Below are 21,084 nucleotides of genomic sequence, written 5' to 3'. Positions count from 1 at the left end.
ATGAGGTCCTCGTCTTCACCTGTGCCAATAACGCCATTGTCGCTCGTGTCACTCTTTTGTCCACATCCAGTTCCTTCTCCCTCGTCCCTACCGGACTTGCCATAAATCGTCCATCCACTTAGGTGTGCGTGACTACCCCTCCTGACAACGACATTGCACGTGGTAGGGTACTGGACAAACAACGACTTACATGGATCTCTTATCTTTTTTTTTTTTTTTTTTTTTTGGACGGCAGGACATAATGGATATCAGTCTATCATGTGTGGCTGCGTTGCTCTGTATCATGGTCTGATTCATAGATTTTCTTTTAAAGCAAACTTTTTTTTTTAAATCGCAAACTTCGTAAAAGTTTTTTTTTCCCTGTACAATAGTGCAAGGAAGGTCTGTTCAATGTGCAAGTGTGTCTGAAGTAACTACAGCGCCATCTACTCACAGAAATTTGTTTTAATCAGGACACGTTACAAAAACACATGGCAGCAATAAATCACACGATGAATGCAACGCTTTATCGGGTTTTAATCTACAAAAAAAAAACAAAAGCTCAATCGGTTGTATATCAAGTTAGCTATTTAAGTAGAACAAAAGAAAGAAAAATTTATCTCTGACACAAACTTCCTCTCTCTGCCCTTTTGTAACTGTCACATTAGCTTTCCTATCCTCTTCCCTCCCCTTTCCCCACAACTTACCATCCTACATCTCGATAATATTCTTTGTTACACCAGCAAAGATCTTGGTACATGAATCACCTTTGCCTTTGTCATTTTTCACTCAGGGCAACAAACCATTTTCCCTTCCTTCTCATTTTTAGAGACATTTTCGTACGCAGAAACCTTACGCTTGACATTAACCGCTTTGAGTTCATTCACCAAAAATTCAGCTTCAAGAGTTCTTTGATCCCCTGTGGCCGTGTGCAGGTATTTATATTTTAAATGTCAGACAATGTTCATTGTTGAGCTGCGATTCGCCGATAGTTGGGAACAGGGCAAGTGGATCGCCAAGTGGTTGGAACAAAGAGGTTCGTGGTTTAGAGAACCACGTAGAGGCCCAAGGCGTGTGTGCTAGCCAGTTCGACACCTGTGTGGTTCAGCTTACTTTTCCCGGTTGACATCAGATATTTTAAATGGATTCTTATCAGTGAAAAACTGCTGGGGAAGAATAGGTACATGGGCACGGGCTTTGCAAATCAGATGTTCCTGAGTAGAGTTCAATCTCTTTTAACACCTCCGACTTTTTTAAAACTTGAAAACAGCGCTCATGGCAAATTCAAGGTCCTGGATGAAGATCTGTATCAGCAACTGTAATAACCGGCAACAGAAAACTTTGCTAATAAATCCTTTCTTAGATGGACAAAAAGACCAGTAAAACAAACAAACACACACAAAAAAAAGCAACAAACAAATAAACAGAGCAAAAATTGAAGCAACACTCAGAAGTCTTGCTCCACATTGGATGGGCAAGTAAGCCGGTTCATTCAAGGAGCAACGCCTACTCACAATAATTGGTCAAATATCTTACAGTGGGACCTGTTAAGAAGGTCATTTAGTGGTATTGCACACTTTAAAGTAATATTTATTCAGCATTTTTCTTCACCTCAAGTGCAAGAAGGAGGAGGCTTGATACCCGAAATAGAACGCGTCGGTCTGTAATTCTGCCAGAGACAGAACTGAGAAGACAAGAAAAACCTTTGTTCTGCTTTCGTCCTCTGGCTCTTTCTCCTAACTGATTTCAGCAGTCTGTTCACAGAATACACCAATGTGCGTCTCGAGTGGTGCCAGATTTCAATCTCCTCTTGTAATACGCTTATCAGGTCAGCTTCTGTTCTGTAGAGCCGTCATTTGTCTCGCCAGGTGCAAACAATACCGAGCCCTTTCGTCACCTACGCCCCTTTAAGTCTTCTGGGGTCAGGCGCTGCGGGGCAGGCTGGGAGCTGGCATTGACAAGTTTATTGCCAGCTCATCGGGATCCTGTCGCCAGTCCTGCGGAGATGAACCGTGCAGGAGACTGGAGAGGTCGCCTCGTGGTCGACTTGAGGACCAGCGGTCGCGACTTTTGGGTGTTGAGGAGGATCGCACGGTGGTTGGTCAGGTCGGGTTCACAGGCCCCTGGTCTGTTGTCTGCGGGTAATGGAGTCTCGCGGGAGTGACAGGGATCGCGTAGGGTCGCGTCTGTGCTGCACGCCATGGCGTCTGGAGACGCGGCCAAGAAAGGTTTGACAAGGTCCAGCAAGTTAAGTGTCGCTGTTTGGGCTAAAAAATATATTGAGGATTACAAACTCATCCACCCGCCATGCGTTTCAGAAGAGGCACACAGGGAGAGCATTTGCCCGTTAAACTAGCCAACTAGCCAACAAAAGAATTTACACTAATTTTGCGATAGTACATCCATTCACACTGATGTTTATGCGCAAGGATTGTCTCTCGTATAACAGGCACAAACAATGATGTATCCTGAAGAAAATAAAACACAAACAATAAATCAAACAAAATTTCATACTTTCAACTTCAACAAGTGTGCCATGAAAATGTTCATAAGTAAATTTCTTTTTTATTGCAGAGTTTTCCCATGCATGCAAGTTTTACATTCCAGTTTAAATTGCTTGGGGTTTTATTCTGCTGCATTCCCACATCCACTCAAATACAAAATACTCGAAGTCTTATTTATCAATATAAGAAGAAATTGAGATTTGTTACTATTTTCATGACCTTTATCCAAGTTGCTAGGTCATGCTTAAACTCATCAAAGTATGTCACTCATAATAAACACGATATCACATCCAGTTTATTAAAAAGTTAATATACAATAAGATGTTCTAACTGAATTGTTTTAACTAATTTTTTTTTTTATATTTTCTGATATTAGTGCCTAATTGTATATGAAGACTTTATGTACTGTTTCTCTGTAATGGAAAACTCCAGAGCACACAGTTTTCTGATGCATAAGGGTGTGTCAATGCTTTTACTCTTATATGCATTTCAAACTGTTTCTTTAAAACACTTTTTCTCAACTCTGTTTTAACCACACCCGGCAAAGAAGTGTCACCACCATTGCTTTTTTTCACTTTGTAACAGTCATCTCATTTCACATCTGTGGGAGGATAACAGTTTTCTTTGTCGAACCACTCCACAATGTCCAGAATGGACTTCCGGTACGTATTCAGATTCCAGAGCCTTCGACACATCTCGCACATGCTGACGGCTTCGTAATGATAATGCATGTACACCACCTCACCATCTTCTGAACGAATCGGGTAGTCTTCGTAAAGGTATTGGTACTGGTCCTTCTTTTTGAGTATCTTGATGTACTCCTCCGGGTGGCTGTCCAGGTAAAGCAGGTAGTCAGCTAGTTCTTTGGTTGTCTTGAAGTCCGCCGTGTTGACGAAGATCCCAGGTGGTGCGTGGTACTGGAGCCAAACAATATTTTTAAAAAAATTATATGTGATGTGTAATTATAATAAAATTCTTTACACTATTTCTGCGCAGTGTAATGAAGCTTAATCTTGATAACATTCTTTAAAAATTGTATAAATAAATCAGACAGGGCTGTTATAATACGCTGAATATTCCACGAACATAAAATTTGTTCTAGCAGGATTAGTATTTATTTTCCCATTTACTCAAGTATTCCTTTTATGTACTCCCTTTACCTGCAATATTGTCTTTTATCAGAGATATATAACCTGCTGGAAACCCCAGGTAGCCTGCCGGTCCCAAGCCCCGATGAAGGAGAAGAAGGTAGGGTGTGGAGCTAGCAACCCCACCCTGTAAAACAACCCCTGCTACAGAAACTGCAACTGCAACACAAACTCAACTAGAGCCTCGTGGTGTAGTTGCGGCCCTATGCTCCCCTGGGGGCGGAGATGAATTATAATGAGAAAAATATTCCTTGTTTTAGGATCATTTTTTAAAGAAAAAAATCAGTCTACCTTATCTGAACGCAAATAATTACAGATTACACAAAGCTCAAAGCCTCAATCGATCCGTGACCTTCGACCCACCCAGCGACAACGTCACGTGGTACGCACCCTGTACTCGTTGCTGCCCCTCGCCACGACGACGACGTTGGCCCCGAGGTAGCGGAAGAGCTTCTCGGTGATGTAGTCCTTGCACAAAGCGTTCTCGAAGGCCAGGAAGAACTTGTAGTCCGTGTCTATCAACTGGAAGCAGGCGTCATCATGGCTGCGCGGACACTTGGTTGAGCCACAGTCGCCGTAGCTGTCCACCGAGATGTGGTGCTGCTGCAGCAACTTGACGTAGTCCTCGCGCCGGCCGTACGACGGGCAGTGGCTGACCAGCCAGAAAGCAAAGCGCTTCTTCTTGGCCAGGATGTCTGTGTAGTTCTTCTCAGGAACAGTCTTCCGCTTCACCACTAAGCCATACAAATCCACGATGTCGGAATCAAACCTTCAACAAGAGGAGAAAAGTTACAGATGCTGAGTTTCTTTAACTCTTGTTCCCCTGCTCACTAGCTTTCTTCCTTCCCTCCCTTCCTTCCTTCCTCCCTTCTCTCCCCAGTCTTTTGAAGCATTTACTGGCATTTATCAATGAGGTAAACAAATAATCCTTATACATTTAAGTTAACTATATTTCTAATTTCAATGAAATTCCAATACAGTGGTACCTCGACATACGAGTGTTTTGAGATACGAGCAGCCGAGCGAGCGATATTTTGCTTCGAGATGAGAGCAAGATTTGAGATACGAGGAGTAAGCGGGCGAAAGCCAAAATCTCGATCTCAGGCGTTGACAGTACGGCCCTGCCTAATGCCCCTAATGCTTTCTTTGCTCGTTTCCAGTCTCATGACTTCTCAGTGCAAATTAAAGATGTTCTTAGTTCTGTACAGAAGGTTGAGATTTGTCATGGAGCTGTTTCAGCGAGTAAATATTCGCAAGGCCTCCGGTCCGGATGGTATTTGTGGCAGAACATTCATGAATATGACATTCAGCCACTGGTGTGACAGCGACACAACAGTCCGAGTTTCAGATTTGTCGGTAGAGAAGTTATTCTCTCTTATCCGCTGACCTACCTGTAGCTCATAGTCCAGTTGAAGGCCGACTTCCAGGATATTTTGCGAAAACTGGGTAGCTGAATCCAGCCAGGGTCCTGTGATTCGTGGTTGTGCATGACGAAAACCTGTCCAAAGGTTTGTTTAGTGTTAGTGATTACGCTAACCAGCATAAACATCATACAAAAAGAGAAATAAATAATAATGAAAGTCAAGTCTTGGCGAGCTTTTTTTTTTTTAAAGTAAACCAACAGCAACTCGCACAGAAATGTAACAAAGTAACAAAGTTTACCACCAAACTTGTTCTTTCGCTATATTTTATTATTTTTTTAAAATTTATTTTGCAAACGTTGTCGACTCCACGCCCCCTTTCTTAAAGAGGAAAACAGAGCAGACCATAATGTTTGAGATTTTGTACCTCCGTCAAACAGGAAAGCCCGCACGTGTTGATAATTAAGCCTGAAGCTCATTTGCTAAGGGTTTGTTTCATAAATTAAAACGGAAAAATTAGTTTGCCAGCAGTCTAGTCTATTATACGGTCCCTGCTTTAATATCAGTCTACCTGATCGGGATGTGACCTCTTGGGAGGTTCGGGGTCACGCATGATCTGTCCTGCCCAGACGAGGGCCGCGCTCTGTTTCTGATACTGCTTGTTGGTCGTCATGCGGCACGGCATTTCCGGGCAAAAGCGCATGTGCACAGGCTCCGGAAGTGGAGGCAGGTAGCGCGTCTTGACCATCCACATGATGATTTTCGGCGGCTGACCTTTGACGTCTGCACGTTTCAGGAACTCCGTGGTGTCGTAGTCCCACGTGATCGTGTAGTCTGGCCGAAAAGTACTGCGCGGTATGGGCTTGGGATAGAATTTCTTTGACCTGGTGACAGGGGCAGGGATGCATTGAAATCATTCAAATAAAACAAACAACAACAACAACAACAACAACAACAACAACAACAACAACAACAAAAACTGCATAATTGTATTGAGGAGTCTCTAAAGAAACTGCACATGGATTTCTTTGAAAACATTGGTTTTCCTTTTGGTACAGTTTTTTTGATGAAACAAAGGCTATTACTTTAAGGGAATATAACTATATTCAGGTGTCTCAAAAAAGGTGCTTCGCTAGCTCAATTTAAGACTCACGTATAACACAACAAATACCACTAACAGACTGTATACTGATGTCAACATACAGTTTTGGCCAGTGGTCATAGGTCTGAACCTCCTCATCCGGATCCAGGTCCTCGATGTTTTTGGTCTTTTGGTTATCTTCTATTGTCTCTGTTCCATTTATCTCTGGGACGCTGTTGATTGTGCCCACCAGAGAAGACAATTCTCTACTTTCGGACATCCTGTCTTTCAGCTTACAGTTTTCAACCCTGTGCACGGTGATGATGTAGATGATAACAAAAACAGACGCGATAAGAAGAAAAATGTAGTACAGCTTCCTTCGCACCATCATCTTGATTTTATATCTGAAAATAAAAAATTTTCGCGAGTCTTTGTCGAGGACATTATCATTCATCCATTCTGTTTATTAAATCGTTCAAGTCTACGTTAGTATTCTGCTTTTCTCTCCATCACTCAGTTGTTTACTCAACCCGTCCTAAAAATCCTTCATTACTCCCTCTCTTCGTCATCTGTACACCAGGAACCTTATTCCTCACAGATGTTACATCGTTATGGCCAGGAATAATTAGAGATTAAGCAACAACTCTGGAGGTTTATTTCCCCGAAGATGGGGTCTTTGTCGAGCAACACACACACACACTATTATCCATTTTACCACGGTTGTCCCTGCCACACACCCAATCCTCTGGTTCAAAGAACATTTAACACCCCACACACGCTGCAATGAACAAAACATTTTCTGCACTTTCCACATAAAGTTCAAGATAATGTGCTGTTGTCACATTATTGTCAAGCAGATTTTCATTTTAATTACACCCAGGAGACACGATTCACACATCCTCCCATTCACCCCACCTCCTAATATGTCAATTCTTGGAGAGAGGAACTGCCCAACCAAAAACCCTTTCCTTTCATCTTTACAGCTGTTAAAGTCTGTAATTTTGTTACAGACCAGAACATTTTCTTTAAAATCATCATCAATCATCAATGATCATCAATCACCAATGATCATCAATCATCATCATCATCATCGTTCAACAAAAAACGCCTACAAGAGGACGACCACATCCCACCTCACCAGTCATTATTATTATTATGGTAGTAATAAAACACTTTTTCTCTTGTGCAAGAAATTTACAAAGCCCCAAATCTGAACAGATATATGAAGTTTATGATAATTTCGCTATGTTAATCAAGAAATAATTTGAAAGATTTTCGCTGTGGATATATTTAATAATTTAACTGCGGGTAATTGATCACTTGGTGGAAACTTTGAAATTTGACTAGCCATTACTGTTAGGCACCCAGCTCCTCATTACCGTGAAAATTTGTGTAGGAAAAAGAAATAATGGTCGAGAAAGAAATAATTGTACAACAAAATAAACAACAAAGGAATAAATAACAAAGGAATACACAAAGAAGGCAAGCAAGTGTACACATACACACCTGTCACGATGTCAGTTTGTGTGTTTTTTTGTTTTTTTTTTACTCCTAACTGTGTGTATCACGAAAAGATCCTTACTTAGGCTATCTACGTCCATGATGTGTATGAAATGTCTGTGTGAGTATGTGTTTGCGTCACTTGTTTGACGTCATTTGTTTGACGTCATTTGGAAAAGAAAAAAGACGTCACGGGAAAGCAGTTTATTTATAGTCGAGTCAGCTACAGGGGGAACAACCACAACCCTACAACCACTCTTGTGCAAGAAGTTTACAAAGCCCCTGAACAGATATATGTTAATCACCGTGCAAGAAATAATTTGAAAGATGGTCGCTGTGGATATATTACTAATTTAACTGCGGGTAATTGATCACTTGGAGCAGACCTGGGCAAACGCCGGCCCGCGGGCCGGATCCGGCCCGCCTCCTGTCTCAGACCGGCCCGCCGCTGGAAGCCCACCAGTAAATATACTAAGTATTGGTAAACTGAAGTTAACTATATTAGTCCGGCCTCTAGAACCATCCAGTTTCTCATCCGGCCCCTTGGGAAAATTAATTGCCCACCCCTGACTTGGAGGAAACCCCACAACCACTTTATCATAATTATCATTATCTCGCAACCCCACAGACACAGAACAGAACACAGAACAGGTCGTCCCACCCCTCAACCCACTATTCAACATCACATCAAACAGTTAGAAGACACAAAAGGTGCAGAAACAAGCATTACAGCACCCTACCCACTCACAGACATGCCCACTCCACCTTGGACACTTCCACAATTTCAGCAAATAGACACTGATCTCCAGCAACTATATTCGACCCACACAATATCCGAAACTGTTCCTAATAGACTGGTCCGTGACAAACTAGGAGACTGATAGATGAACATCCCAGTACTACTCTGATTTTCTTTGGCTCTAATAGGCCCCACCAATCCAAGATAGCCAAAATGAGGCTTGGCGGGGAATATTTAACTCAATATAGATTACACCCTCTTTCATGCACATGTGGGGATAGGCTTAGCACTTCACACGTGCTTTTGGGGTGTCATGAAATCAAAGAGGACAGAGATGTCTTAAGTCGGGTCTTTTACACTGGCCCACTATCTTAAACCCTTATCCCCCACAGTGCAATCGCCTTCAAGAACAAGAACAAGAACGGGGGGAACAAAGCCAACGTTCTTCTTCCGCCATCTTCTTTCTCTCATTGCGTCTTCAGTCTCTCTTTTGACAACTTCCAAATTGTTGCATGTAAAGGTAATGTTTAAAATTGTTTGTCCATATTTGTTTCCTCATTAAAAAATATTGTTTTTATATTTTTTTCTTCCTACCTTACTATATCTAGGTAATTTGTTTGGATGAGTTAGGCAGAGATTGGGTTTAAGTCGACTTAGCTAAGTCTGGTGTGACTTTTCGCCACGACTTGATACTCATTTTTAAGATTTTGCATACACATAAGCCAACGGAAATTTGTGGAAGCTAAGTCAAAGAACCTTAAGATCTCACCTGCAACCTAGTCTCATTTTGTCTCTGGACACCCGAATACTGCAAAATCACTTTTAGGGCAGTGCACTTTGCCTGTTAAACTAGCCAACAAAAGAATTTCCACTAATCGTCCACACAGCCATAAACACCAAGGAAATATCCAGGGTCTAATGCAAAGAAAATGGCAAATACCTGGTCGGCTAATAAACAATAATTCTGGGGAAATTTCGCAAATTGCAGGGCTTGAGGAGGTCAGGGTTCAAATGTTCTTCTGCTCGCGATAAACCCAGACAAACACTCTTGCTGTTGTAGGAGACGTGTCGGGGTGGCTTGGGTTGCGACGTTGCGTGTGAAGACCTACTTCTACAGACAGAGATCGCTATCGCTATTTATCCTTCCGACAAACCGTTCCTTCCTCCTTTCTCTCTCTCTTCAACTCACGTTTGTGGGCGTGCGTGAATGTGCATGCGTGTGTGTGTACTTTTCGCTCTGGTCATGCTACTGATTTTTAGTAACTTCAGTCTCTGGAGTAAAGCCCCAATTTATATACATGCAGGAAGGTTATTCTTACGAATAAACGCTTGATAAAAGTAAACATCGGAACGAAGGACTCTTCATTAACCCAGCTGTTTGGATGACACGACTCTGATTTTGTGAGTGTTTTATTTATTTTTTATTTATCGATGGAATTCAAGGGATTCGAAACAGAATGGCGTTGATCTGTCGAGCCGTTTGCAGTAGGAAGAAGAGTACTAAGTAGAAGAAAAGAACTGAGGGTCGAGGATAGTTAGATAGCTGGATAGCTAAATCACAACCTATACACTATAAAGATCTGTTGAGAACCTGCTTAATCCACCTTCATCTTCCTTTTGTTCCATAGCTTCCTGTCCTTTCATTTCCTGATAAATAAATGGCATGCCGGCCTTTCATGATTAAGACCGTTTATAGCCACACAGTTCACTAGTAAATCGTTTCCTTGGCTTAGTAAATTCCAGAACAATATAAAAGACTTCCTACATGCTTTGGCTTACTCCAGAACAAAACAACACTGATCTCCCCATGGTGTTCGCCCTCCAGGACCCGTCAAAGGCATTTTCGAGTTGAAAAAAGGTGCGTGAGTTGCGGTTCTCTTCGAGGACAGGAAGGCTTTGGTTGATAATCATCTTCTCCGGTAAGGCAAACTCTGCGAGGACCTGGGCAGACAATACAAGCTAATGAGGGTTTAGCTTTAACAAACCTCGACCTTTCAGACGATGGGATCAGCACTGGCTGCTCTAAATATTTACTCCCCCGTTTCCCCCACAGTTTTCAGCCAAAATCTGTGGCTCACCGTCGGCTGTTGAAGCTAGAAAGCTTAACAGCTTAGAGGTCCATAGAGTTTGTGTCTGTGGCTCCAGGGGCACGTGACGCAACACAAGGCAACAGCCAAGTGGATGAACCTGGACCTCAACACACACACACAAAATAAACACATAAAGCACAATTTATTCCATACTTCATCCACAACCATGCGAGACCAACGCATAACAATCATTCTGTTATCGTCGTCGTCGTCGTCATCATCATCAGTTGTTGCTGCTGTGACAAAAAGAACACCAGTTGTAGAAGACGTTATTACTTGACAGATAATTATGGTCAAACGTTTGTTCAGAAAGTTTGTACATGTCAATTATATAAAACTTTTCCACAGGCGAGAAACATTGATTCATATTTGTTCACGAAGGGCTGTAATCAAAAGCCTTCTTATGTATTTTCAGTGAATTTAATGTACACATCCGTCTCTCCTGGCTGTAAATTTAGGAAATCACTAGAAAACGAAAAGAAAAACCAAAACAAAGAAAAAGACAAAGTGAAGAGAAATTCAAAACCTTGAACATTTCAAACACATTAGGACGAAAGCCATGGTTACTCTAAACAAGCAGGTCGATGTAATTTCTGCGAGCAGGAAGATGGACTTGTAGTTGTCCGCCTAATGTCAGTCAGGTGATTTCAATGTTTTTGGTGTCGCCATTGATTTTTGTTGCTGCAGGCATGACAATGTCTGTTTTACAAACATGCCAATTAGACTTTCTTTCTAGTGCCTTGAAAAATTAATGACTCATCTGCACTTATTGCACATCTTCGTGCTGCTTTTCTGTGATCCGTAAACTTTCTTCTTTCACTTGACGAGATGATGATGATGATGATGAATGATGATGATGATGATGATGAGTAGTAGTAGTAGCAGTAGAAGTAGTAGTAGTTGCAGTAGTTGATGTCTTACTATTAAGAGTAGAAGGAGACAGACCCACACATACATATATTTGCTACATGTGTTCTCTCCTACACGCGTGCTCATACACACACGCACATACTCATATTCTATACTACCTGTAAGTGCATACAGATATGTGTGCTTCTATGTACAATATTAAACTTTTATTTTGCACACATATACAGACACATACCCTCAAGCGCAATTTTTTTCTGTCTCTTCTGCCGCACCCTCCATTCCACAGGCATTTAACATTCAGTGGAGTTCAAAGAGTTTATTGATTCAGCATGCAGCATATTCTGGTCTTGATATGTTTGTAGCTGACCCTATGATGGAATAAATTATTGGTTATGTGTGACTTGTCAGCCACGATTGTTCACGCCTTACTTAAATTGTGCTGGACATGCAAATACCTGTGGAGACCAGGTGACAGCTACCACATACACACACCACCTGGTCGAGTCGGACTTTCTGCTTTCTGGATGGTCTTGTCGTATCAGAGGGTGATTGAGAATGTCAGCACGTTCTCCATCATTGCCCGAATCCGTATCGTTTTCATGTTTGTCATCTCAAAGTCCATACGCTCAAAGAAATGTCTTCAGATGGATGGAGGGATGTGACTGCACGTGCCCTGTGCGCATGAGATGTTAGGGAAGGTGAATGGCGCCACTAACCGGTGCAGCAGGATGGTGAGGACTTTTACTGATCGAGAGATTTCGGAAATCATTGCCTCGAATACAAGAAAAAAAAAGTCGATTCGACTCCTAAAAGAAATGTAAAGAAAGAAACTTTCAGAAAAAACTTTTTTCAATCTTTATAAAAGTAAAGTTTTCAGCAAACATTAGCAGGCTAGCCAAGCCGATCGAGACCCGTCGCTGCTTTCATGGATAAAGAAACGCACGACATAAGGGATTTGACCCGAGTTCAAAGTTGTAAAATGGACAAATCTGAAAGCGATGAATAAATATTTAATGGCGGTAGTTTACAAGTCAAATTCTACAGGCATTTAAGGCAATGGTGCAAATTGAGCAATCTTGTGAAAGACTTCTTTTTCAAATAAATAAATAAATAAACAACAGTTGTATCCTTTTGCATTGTATTATTAAACGCGGTCTAGTAGTGTTCGGTCATTCTTTTTCGTTTGGCTGTTTCATTTTCACATGATGTTGGTTCCACCCAGGATCCATTGATGCCAGCCTCCCGTGTGCTTGCAGTCAGTTCTTTCCACGTTTAGCTCTGTGCACAATGTTCTGGCAACAGCCGCAACATGTTTCCAGTCGATGCCAAGCGGGGTGGAGATGTCGGGGGAAAGGGGTACTGGAAAACCCAAGAGCGCAGTTTTGAAGCAGAAACTTTCCACCACATGGCTTTTCCTCTGTAACTTGTGTTGTACACACACCACAGCCTAATCACAAATCGAACTACCAGGTCGGTGCTTTCGTTTCAGAGAAGTATTTTAATTGCAGTTCAGTCAACCGTACTAAGCCGGGTAACATTGCTGTCCCCTTGACTCACTAGTACTGTGGTATGTGGACAGGAAATGTAGAAATATTGAGGCATTCTGTCACATGTACTTCTACTGACCTTTGCTGTGACACATCGACCTCTGTCACTTTGGTCTAAAGTCACGCATTTGTCTCTTGGTGTGACACTATGCAACTATCTATCTCAGTGGGATGTGTTGCAATTGTTTATAAAGGACGAAGTGATGTTATATCCATTCCTCTGTGTGTGTGTGTGTGGTGAAAAACAGTGCACGCCCTCATTATCAAGTTATCAGTCGTCGACAGAAGTGTGGTTAGTTTCGTCGAACGAACATCCCAGCTTTTATTTTCACCACGGTCCTCCGCAGGTCCAACCTGCTTCCAATTCACGCCATCGAGAAGAGCGGAGTTTGAGAAGAGAGAAGAGGGAAGAGAAAGAAAAGACAGGAGGGACTCAAACAGCACCTCATACCATACCCTTGGAGGTGTACTCCACAAGCTAGGAATAAATACCTAAACTTTTTTGTTTTTATTTGTGAGAAGTAACCAGTCCTTCATCTAGCATATTGTATAGCGATTTCCTCCATAAGACTCGCCCAACAAAAGAAAATCGCCTGTTGAGAACCATATTGTCAACTGCGTCATACAGGAATCTCGCGAGAACATTCTCCAGCTCGTTCTTGTGGCCAGAATGCACCGGAAATTAGTAATCCCAGTAACTCATTATTTTCCTTCTTTCTTTTCACGATTGCTGGTGACGTGGAAAGGCTGGGCTGTCGAAAGGCTGGGCAACATCTGAATATCTTATCGCGAGCCAAAACGCAAGCACATTAACAGTTGTTTACCACTGTAAGTTTGCTTGGTTGTAGAGTGGGAATGTTTGGAAACAAACTTTATGGTGTTCGCCCTGGAGAGGTAGGCATGGAGTTGGCGTATGCACTAAGATCGGCATTGCCCATTGTGGCTTTACTTTCTCTTCGTGTAGTCACACTATTTAATCTCAATCAAATTGAAATACCCGGTCTGAAATAAATTTAGTAGTTTACCAATTTTCTCGTCATCAATGCAACGAACAGATAAAATATTCGTGCGCCATTGTTGGACCACATTGGAGTTTTCTGGAATAAACATTGACCAGTAACACCAAAAATCAGTCTGTTCAAATTTAATCAAGCTGCCAAATTATACATTTCTAAATTCCATTACCATTCTGAAAGAAGTTATTTCACCTCCCCGACAACATCTGACAAATAAACGACAAGTACAAACTAGAATTTATTTATTTTAAAAACCTTATTTGTTAATTACAGTAAAATTCAGAATAGCTATAAACGCAGGGGCGAACGGTTCAAATCATTGTTTTCCGCAGAAATACGTTTTATTGACCGGTGTCCGGTTTTGTTTCATCCGTGTTTACAGCCTACACATTGAATCAATAATTCAACAGAAACCACAAAACCAATAATTACTTCCGTTGTCAAACTTGAAGCGAAGGTCAATGAGCAGACGACGCAGTTCACAACAAATTTCCTGCAGAATCTTTTGATGATGGAGCAGGAGCATTTACTTACACGAAAATCAAACTCGAAGTAAAACACTGGATTTTTTTTTTTTACCTGGTGGCTACATATTTCTTCTGTACCGATGAATTTATAAGTCTCAACATCGTTAGCAGCAACATATCGCAAGCTAAATGTTTCTTAATAAAATCACATATCAGGGAAATTGATTTCTTGTCTGTTTATTTTGTAGAAGAACTTTTTAAAACTTTGTCATATATTGTGTACTGTACTTTTTTCTGTGTGTTTCAATGATCACCTCTGACCTTTAGTGATCACAGCCAGTCCTGGGAGCATAATCACATCCCTAGACTGTGTGGCAGAAATGTGAAGTCTATCAAAGTTAACGGTTCGAAACTCCCCAGGGTAAAGTTTTTTCTTTACTTTTTTTCCTACAAGTAAACGTGCTTTTAGTTATGCTTTTTCATGTTTCTATACGAGATGTTAGGGAAAGAAATGATATCCTCCTAAATACTTGATCTTCTCTTTCATTGATGTTTCTACCCACTCACCCACTCCCCGCTTTCATGGATAACAAGTTTTAATGCTTCATGTTTACATGGCAGATGTCAAGAACTGGAGGTTATGGCTGTAGATGTAAAGCACGGTGACATTAATGTCCATTAGTGTCTTGTCGGTATAATTATTTATAATCAAGCGACGAGCGGGTCTTTTATCTTGAGATGATAAGTCAGTCACCCTTAAACGATGGTTCGCTCTTGGGTTAGCGACTGTGTGTGTTACAAGTGTTTACAGTGTGTGTTACAGACTGTTCCATTGTAAACACACCTTCTCATTTCCATTCTTCTTACTCCAGCTTCATACTTCTTTTTCTCTTTTCTTTTTTATTCTCTTTCCTTGTTTTACACGCTCTCTCTATCTCTCTTTCGTCCCCTCTAGCCCATCATCTGTTTTTCCTATTAAATTTCCGCCCGATTCAGGATACGTGTTATAAAAGCATTGCTTTTACACAAACTGCTGCAGGAGCCCCATTCCCTTCGGCCTTTCTCTCAGCTGGAGCTCCTTTCATCAAGAGATTAGTTATGAACACAAACACGTGGTATTTTCCATACCGAAGAAGGCGTGGGCTTTTGCTAGCCTCCTGAATGTTTTGCATCTCATGTTCCGGTTTGAGGGGAGAAATTTCCTCCATGGAAGTTGTTATTCTTCATGCTTCTGGCATTCCTGGATCTGGGCCTAGGATCATGTTTTAAAGAGAAAGGACAGAAAGAGAGGGAGGGGAGAGACATAAAGAAGAAAAAAAAATTCGTTTGTCGATGCGAAGGTCTGGGCGGAGAGGTCAACAGGGAGGAACAAAAAGGAATGATAGCTAGGATGGGATGTGGTGCATTGTGGTCAATATTTGCATGATGGACTTGATGACACGGTGTAAAATTCTGTCCTCCACCCTGCTCTGCTCCCGCCAGACTCCCGTTCCCATGCTTCAGAACTCATTTTGGCTGGAGAGGCGCGTCCACCAAGGACCTATTAAAGCAAGCTGCTGGGAGGATCACTTTCTGTGTTCACACTGATAACACTTCGTGTGATAATCAATGTGTATGTCTGTGTGTGTGTGTGAGAGAGAGAGAGAGATTAGGCTACAAAAAAAAAGAAAAAAAAAAAAAAAGAAGAACAACGCAGCAATGGCAATAACAAAGATCATGATGACGAGACGACGATGTCAAAATTCTAATGAAAGATTCGTTTTTTTTCTGAAAACATGTTCAGCGTGTATGCGAGTGTGTACGGCTCGGTGTGCGCACTCTCTCCTGTAACTGCCTGCGTGAAACAAGAAGAAATTCCACCGCGGTGTTTATTGACAGCCGTTTAGCATTTTTGTTTGCTGATTTCATATTGGACAAACCGCAGGTTTGTGTTTCCCAGGCCCCCTGGGGACAGACAAGATTCTTGTGCGCCACGACGAGGTCCCCTTATTTCAATCTGCTGTTGGGAGGAAGCGCTCGCGGCCATGCTGACAGCAAATTCCACTTTTTTCTTTCGTCCGCCATTTTTTCCGCTTCTTCAACATCCCTTCTTTCCTTCCCGCCGGTCGCCAGAGCTGAGCCTGGTTGCATGAGTGTTTGTACGACCCTATCCCCACATAACTTGTTTTGTTTGTTTTCTTTTCTTTTTGTTTTTTGTTTGTTTGTTTTTGTTTTTGTTGTTTTGTTTGTTTTTTGGTTGTTTTTATTTTTTTTTTGTTTTGTTTTGTTTTGTTTTTTTGCTTCCAGTCTCATTAAATCGCAAGCACGCTCTCGCGTAGCCATACTTACTGTATGTGATGATTACTCATCAACCACTCATGCACGTGCACTCGCGAACACACTCTCTCTCTCACACACATACACACCCGCATATACACAAAAATAGGTATACACTGATATACAAAGCGAATGGCACAGGTTTTTTTTTAATCTTTATTATGGCGTACTTATGTTTTCCGAGGAACCCAGAAAGTTCGATCGCCGAAAGAAACGGAAAAGTCAAGCTCGTAAATCTTCCCTGAACCATCCTAATGAAGGTTTGCTTGTGAGAAGAGCGCCTTTGTTAGATAAGACTGCGGTCTTCATACATCAAAGCGCGCCGCCATACGTTACGGGGCCAGCCGCTCGGCTTACGGCGCTATCCACGTGACGTCCAATCCACGTGATCTCTTCCGCTGGCGGTAAACACAGAAAAAGTAACATCACAAAATTACCAAAAAAAAAAAAAAAATCGGCCGATTATTTTGAGGTTACTCGTCCATGATTTATGAAAAGTATTTTCTTTTCCGACCTCCGAATACCTACCGTGATGATGCGTGTGACAGCTGCTCTGACTATATCAAGCTTTTAGCAATAAATTATAACATGTATTCAGAGAGAGAGAAGGGTGGGTGGGTAGGAGGGATCGATCTTGCTTATATTGTATTTGCATTCTTGTTATCTTTTACCGAGTACCACTTCCTTACAATCAAGTCACTTCATTTTCTTGAAATCATTAAAGCTGAAGTGTAAATACAATAATTATCATTTATTTATTATAGAATATCTCATTATTTCCCTGTTTAGAATTTGTCTAGAACGTCGTCTTGTTTCATTATTTCATTCCATCCACACATAATCCTACTCAACACTCAGCCTTAAAATAAACAACCATCTGATAGTCTTGCAAGCGCTGTAATTACTGTATTCCTTATTTTTCAAGATAAAAAGAGACATAAACATATTTTTCTAACCAACTCATTAATTTTCACCGTGTCGCGTTCTCGGTACAGGAATAGCATCGAATCCAATTTAATCTGGCACATGGATGCCTCGGATGGCGAGAACCGCATGTTATCACAGAAGTGATGTATGTTAGTTTTGTGAAATAAATTCTTGTGTTAAATGTGGGTGGCAATACCTGAGGCGGGGTTACACAAAGGGAGTAATTACTTTATTTAAAATTTACTCTCGGGTAGATACAGATAATGACGTCGTCTAACTCCATCTCAAAATACTGTTTTTCATTTTTTTCTCAGCATAGCTTGCTTGGATCGTTTCTCTGAATACAGCAAAGACCAGAGAAAGCCGCCATACTTGTTATCATCACTGGTTGGCGTTTCTTAAATCGACTCAGGCGATTTTTTTTCTCCTGGATTATCTTAAATTGTAATGTCTGCCACCACCATTTTCATCATCTGTAGCCTAAGTGAACTTTGACATTGATGTCCACGAAACTCATTCCCTGACTTTTATTTTAGACATAGAAAAAGCTTTATTCCTTATAACGTTGCTTACTCTTACAATATTACTTCAAATGATGGAAATAATATTTAGCTTCTTTTTTAAAAAAAAAAAACAAAAAAAAAAAAAAAAAAAACACCACACACACACACGTGTGAGAAAGATTTCTGGTGTCGCTGAGTGTAGGGTGGAGTTGGGCACATGGTTAGCACACACAAACGAGTTGGAGAGGAGAACAGTGAGCAGTGTTCAACGTTGAAGATTGTGAAGTGAAAGCACTCTACCAGCTAACCTCTTGGTAACAACGTTTAAAGAAATGGGTGGCGGGTGGAGCTGCTTGTTGAAGGGACAAGTGGTGGAGGGTGAGGAGCATTGTTAGCTCCCCTCCAGTTGTCGGGGACCAGCCAGGGTAATGAGTCGCATGCTCGTGGAGGTCAGCTTGGACGATGATGTTTGAAGGAGGAGAGAATGAGAAGGAAGTGGGGGCAGCTGCTGGATACCAATGATGTCATACCTACAATAGTTTTAGTAAGCCTAGATAAAAAAATAAACTCATCCCATCATCAAAAGTATAAAAAAAATATTGAAGATTGACTGCAATGAATAAAAGAAAAAATGGAAGAAAGTCTATGAAATGCGAAATGAAACATGTAAAAGTAAAAAAAAAAATAAATAACACGTGTTACAAAATAAGTATACGCACTTTCTATCTGGGAACTAGTCTTCATCTATCTACATGTGGCTTGCTGCAATGCTTCATAGCGAGCTACACACCAGACGACTGCCATTCATAGCAATGACGACCGTGTTCTTGGTGAGACTACAAAAGGAAGAACTTACAAGTGGAGCGATGTTTATAAGGACTAGAGAAAAGGAAGATGAGAGAGCAGAAGAAGAATTAAGTCAGGAGAAGAAAAACAATTTCTTTGTGGGTCACTCCTCTAGTGAGGCATTGGACACAACAGCTTAATCTTAGACACCCAGAGTGATTGTATCAGACGCTTTCAAACGATTGATAGGACTGCAGTTCTCTTCTTCCTGTCTCCCCATCCTCTCTTTCTATCTCCCCTCCTCCTCCACACACACACTACCCTTACTTTCCCCTCTGTCAGAGACATTATCCTTGTTATCTCCTCTTCTCTTCTTCCAGAAGTTCGCGTGGGGTCAATGATCCTTGTCTTTCGGACAAGTCCGAGGACCGTGCGACTCTTGCCTGGGGCGAGGAGGGTACACATTCTGTAGCCTCCTGTCCGATTTGTAGCCTGTCAGCGTTTATGAAAAAACAAACTACTCACACTTTTATCCTGCGTTTGCGATGGAAACCGGTATTTTAGCATGAAAATCGTATTCCCTCCGCGCGAAGTAGTTTGAGCAGGTCAGGTATATTAAAGAGTTATGTCCATTTGCAGAACAGGCTGAGGGGATTGTCTCTCCTTGATTTTGATTCTGCGTTGTGTCATGTTTCGATTTGGATGAAAGTGCTGGATCGTTATGTTTACATAACTGTTGCATTCATTCCCTCTCCTGCTTCGCACTCGATTGTACATCACATCCTTAGGGTGCGAACTGATTGGGTCTGATGGCTGGATTCCACTCTGGCGTACTCACCCGCTTCGAGAAAACTTTAGCTGGAAAAGGCTGCAATGTGTTCAAGAAAAAAAGAATTTTTGGCAAGTTGGGGAAGTTATCCGTTCAGATTTGGTTACTTCTGAACTTGTCTTGCATGAAAAGTTGTCTCCCAACCACCAACCACCACAACCTTTATGTTGTTCTTTTCGCACCATCTGATCCATCTATTTATTTCTTTTTGGAGCTACTGATCAGCAATGTTTTGCATTTAAAGTCACATTTCACTAATCAGTACCTCTTTCTCAAACAACCTGGTATAATTTACCCACCATGTGACAGTTCCCTTCCTCCTGTCCTCTTGTACGTAATCTGAGCTCTTGGCTTTGCTTAGTGGAGTAAACTACACTCGAACTCCACCAAACACCGTCTGTCTGTTTTATTGCCGGCAAAGGCGGTCTCCTGTTGCAGGCAATGCGCCATTAATTGCTCCCCTTTAGTTACTTGCCCTGTACTTCGTCTCGTGTCCTGCCGCCATTACGAGACAATAAGCGAGGTATAGCGAGTCTTGGATTCATTCCCCCCGTGGATAGGGTAAGTGAGCATTAATATGCCGCTAGATGACCAGGGAGCCACGCAGCCATTAGCCGACGAGAGCTTGGCGGAGGACTTCTCAGCGTCTCCGATGTCAAACGAAGCGAGAGAGGTGGCGCCGTCAGTCACCGTAACCTACACCTACACAAGGGGAGATAACGCGCGAACAAGGAACGCCTGTTGGATTAGGCTACCACAACACCACCACCACTATCACCACAACCACCACCATGAAAATGTGTTTTGGACAGATTATTACCTGTGCTAACTGTACCCAAGCTTCTACCTCAAACCGCAATGGGGTGGAAGGCGCTGAGCTCATGAATACATTTAAACGAAGACGAAATAGATAAGAGTAACTGGAGAAGAAGAACGGCGGCTGTTGAAACAGAGGAAAATAATAAACGAGAAAACACGAGGGAGTTTCAGACGGTGGAAACAGGACCGGTGCTCAAGCTTCTGCCTGTAAACAAACACTGTGGGTGTAAACTTGATAAACCTAAGTTCTTTTTTAGTCAAATGTACATACGGCATGTTCACTTGATAACTCTTAACGACTTCTTTATGCAATTTCATATTCATTAATCTCCATATGTCATGTATACATGATAGACAAGTGCTTCTGTTTGGCGAGAAAGTCTGTCTTCTGGCAATGTCTGCACCTTGGCCTTCAGGGAGAATCGTTTTAGCGTGGATTGGTCGGGTGGATGATTAATGACAGGATGCGTTTCCTTCAAGAATCTCTGACTTCAACAGAAAAAGTTTAAAAAAAATATGTTGCTGCCAGTTAGTTGAATATTACTGAATTGTTTGTGCATTTTTCTAAAAGATATTTAACACGTTATTTCATTTTCTGACAA

The 21,084-nt window shown here is 41.7% G+C and overlaps 1 protein-coding gene across 1 annotated transcript; it reads right to left on the bottom strand.

The window, feature by feature from the left end:
* Positions 1 to 2,348: 2,348 nt before the first annotated feature.
* On the bottom strand, positions 2,349 to 7,691 carry LOC112554658 (alpha-(1,3)-fucosyltransferase fut-1-like). The gene is made up of 6 exons (XM_025222587.1): positions 7,580 to 7,691; positions 6,196 to 6,477; positions 5,564 to 5,876; positions 5,023 to 5,129; positions 4,022 to 4,400; positions 2,349 to 3,400 (listed from the first exon to the last, which is right to left on the bottom strand). The coding sequence occupies exons 2-6, from the start codon at positions 6,462 to 6,464 to the stop codon at positions 3,074 to 3,076; spliced, it is 1,395 nt and encodes a 464-aa protein (XP_025078372.1). The 5' UTR covers positions 6,465 to 6,477; positions 7,580 to 7,691; the 3' UTR covers positions 2,349 to 3,073.
* Positions 7,692 to 21,084: the final 13,393 nt, after the last annotated feature.

This window comes from Pomacea canaliculata, linkage group LG13 (assembly GCF_003073045.1).
Source record: "Pomacea canaliculata isolate SZHN2017 linkage group LG13, ASM307304v1, whole genome shotgun sequence".
NCBI classification, from domain to species: domain Eukaryota; kingdom Metazoa; phylum Mollusca; class Gastropoda; order Architaenioglossa; family Ampullariidae; genus Pomacea; species Pomacea canaliculata.
This window is presented reverse-complemented; position numbering and strand designations above follow the sequence as displayed.

What these genes read in the sequence shown, in the direction of transcription:
- LOC112554658 (XM_025222587.1), bottom strand. Translation starts at nt 6,464, where the DNA reads ATGATGGTGCGAAGGAAGCTGTACTACATTTTTCTTCTTATCGCGTCT. An exon ending in AGAGGTCACATCCCGATCAG is followed by an intron (nt 5,130 to 5,563) that starts GTAGACTGATAT and finishes ACCTTTGGACAG; the next exon opens with GTTTTCGTCATGCACAACCA. An exon ending in GGGGCAGCAACGAGTACAGG is followed by an intron (nt 3,401 to 4,021) that starts GTGCGTACCACG and finishes GTTTGGCTCCAG; the next exon opens with TACCACGCACCACCTGGGAT.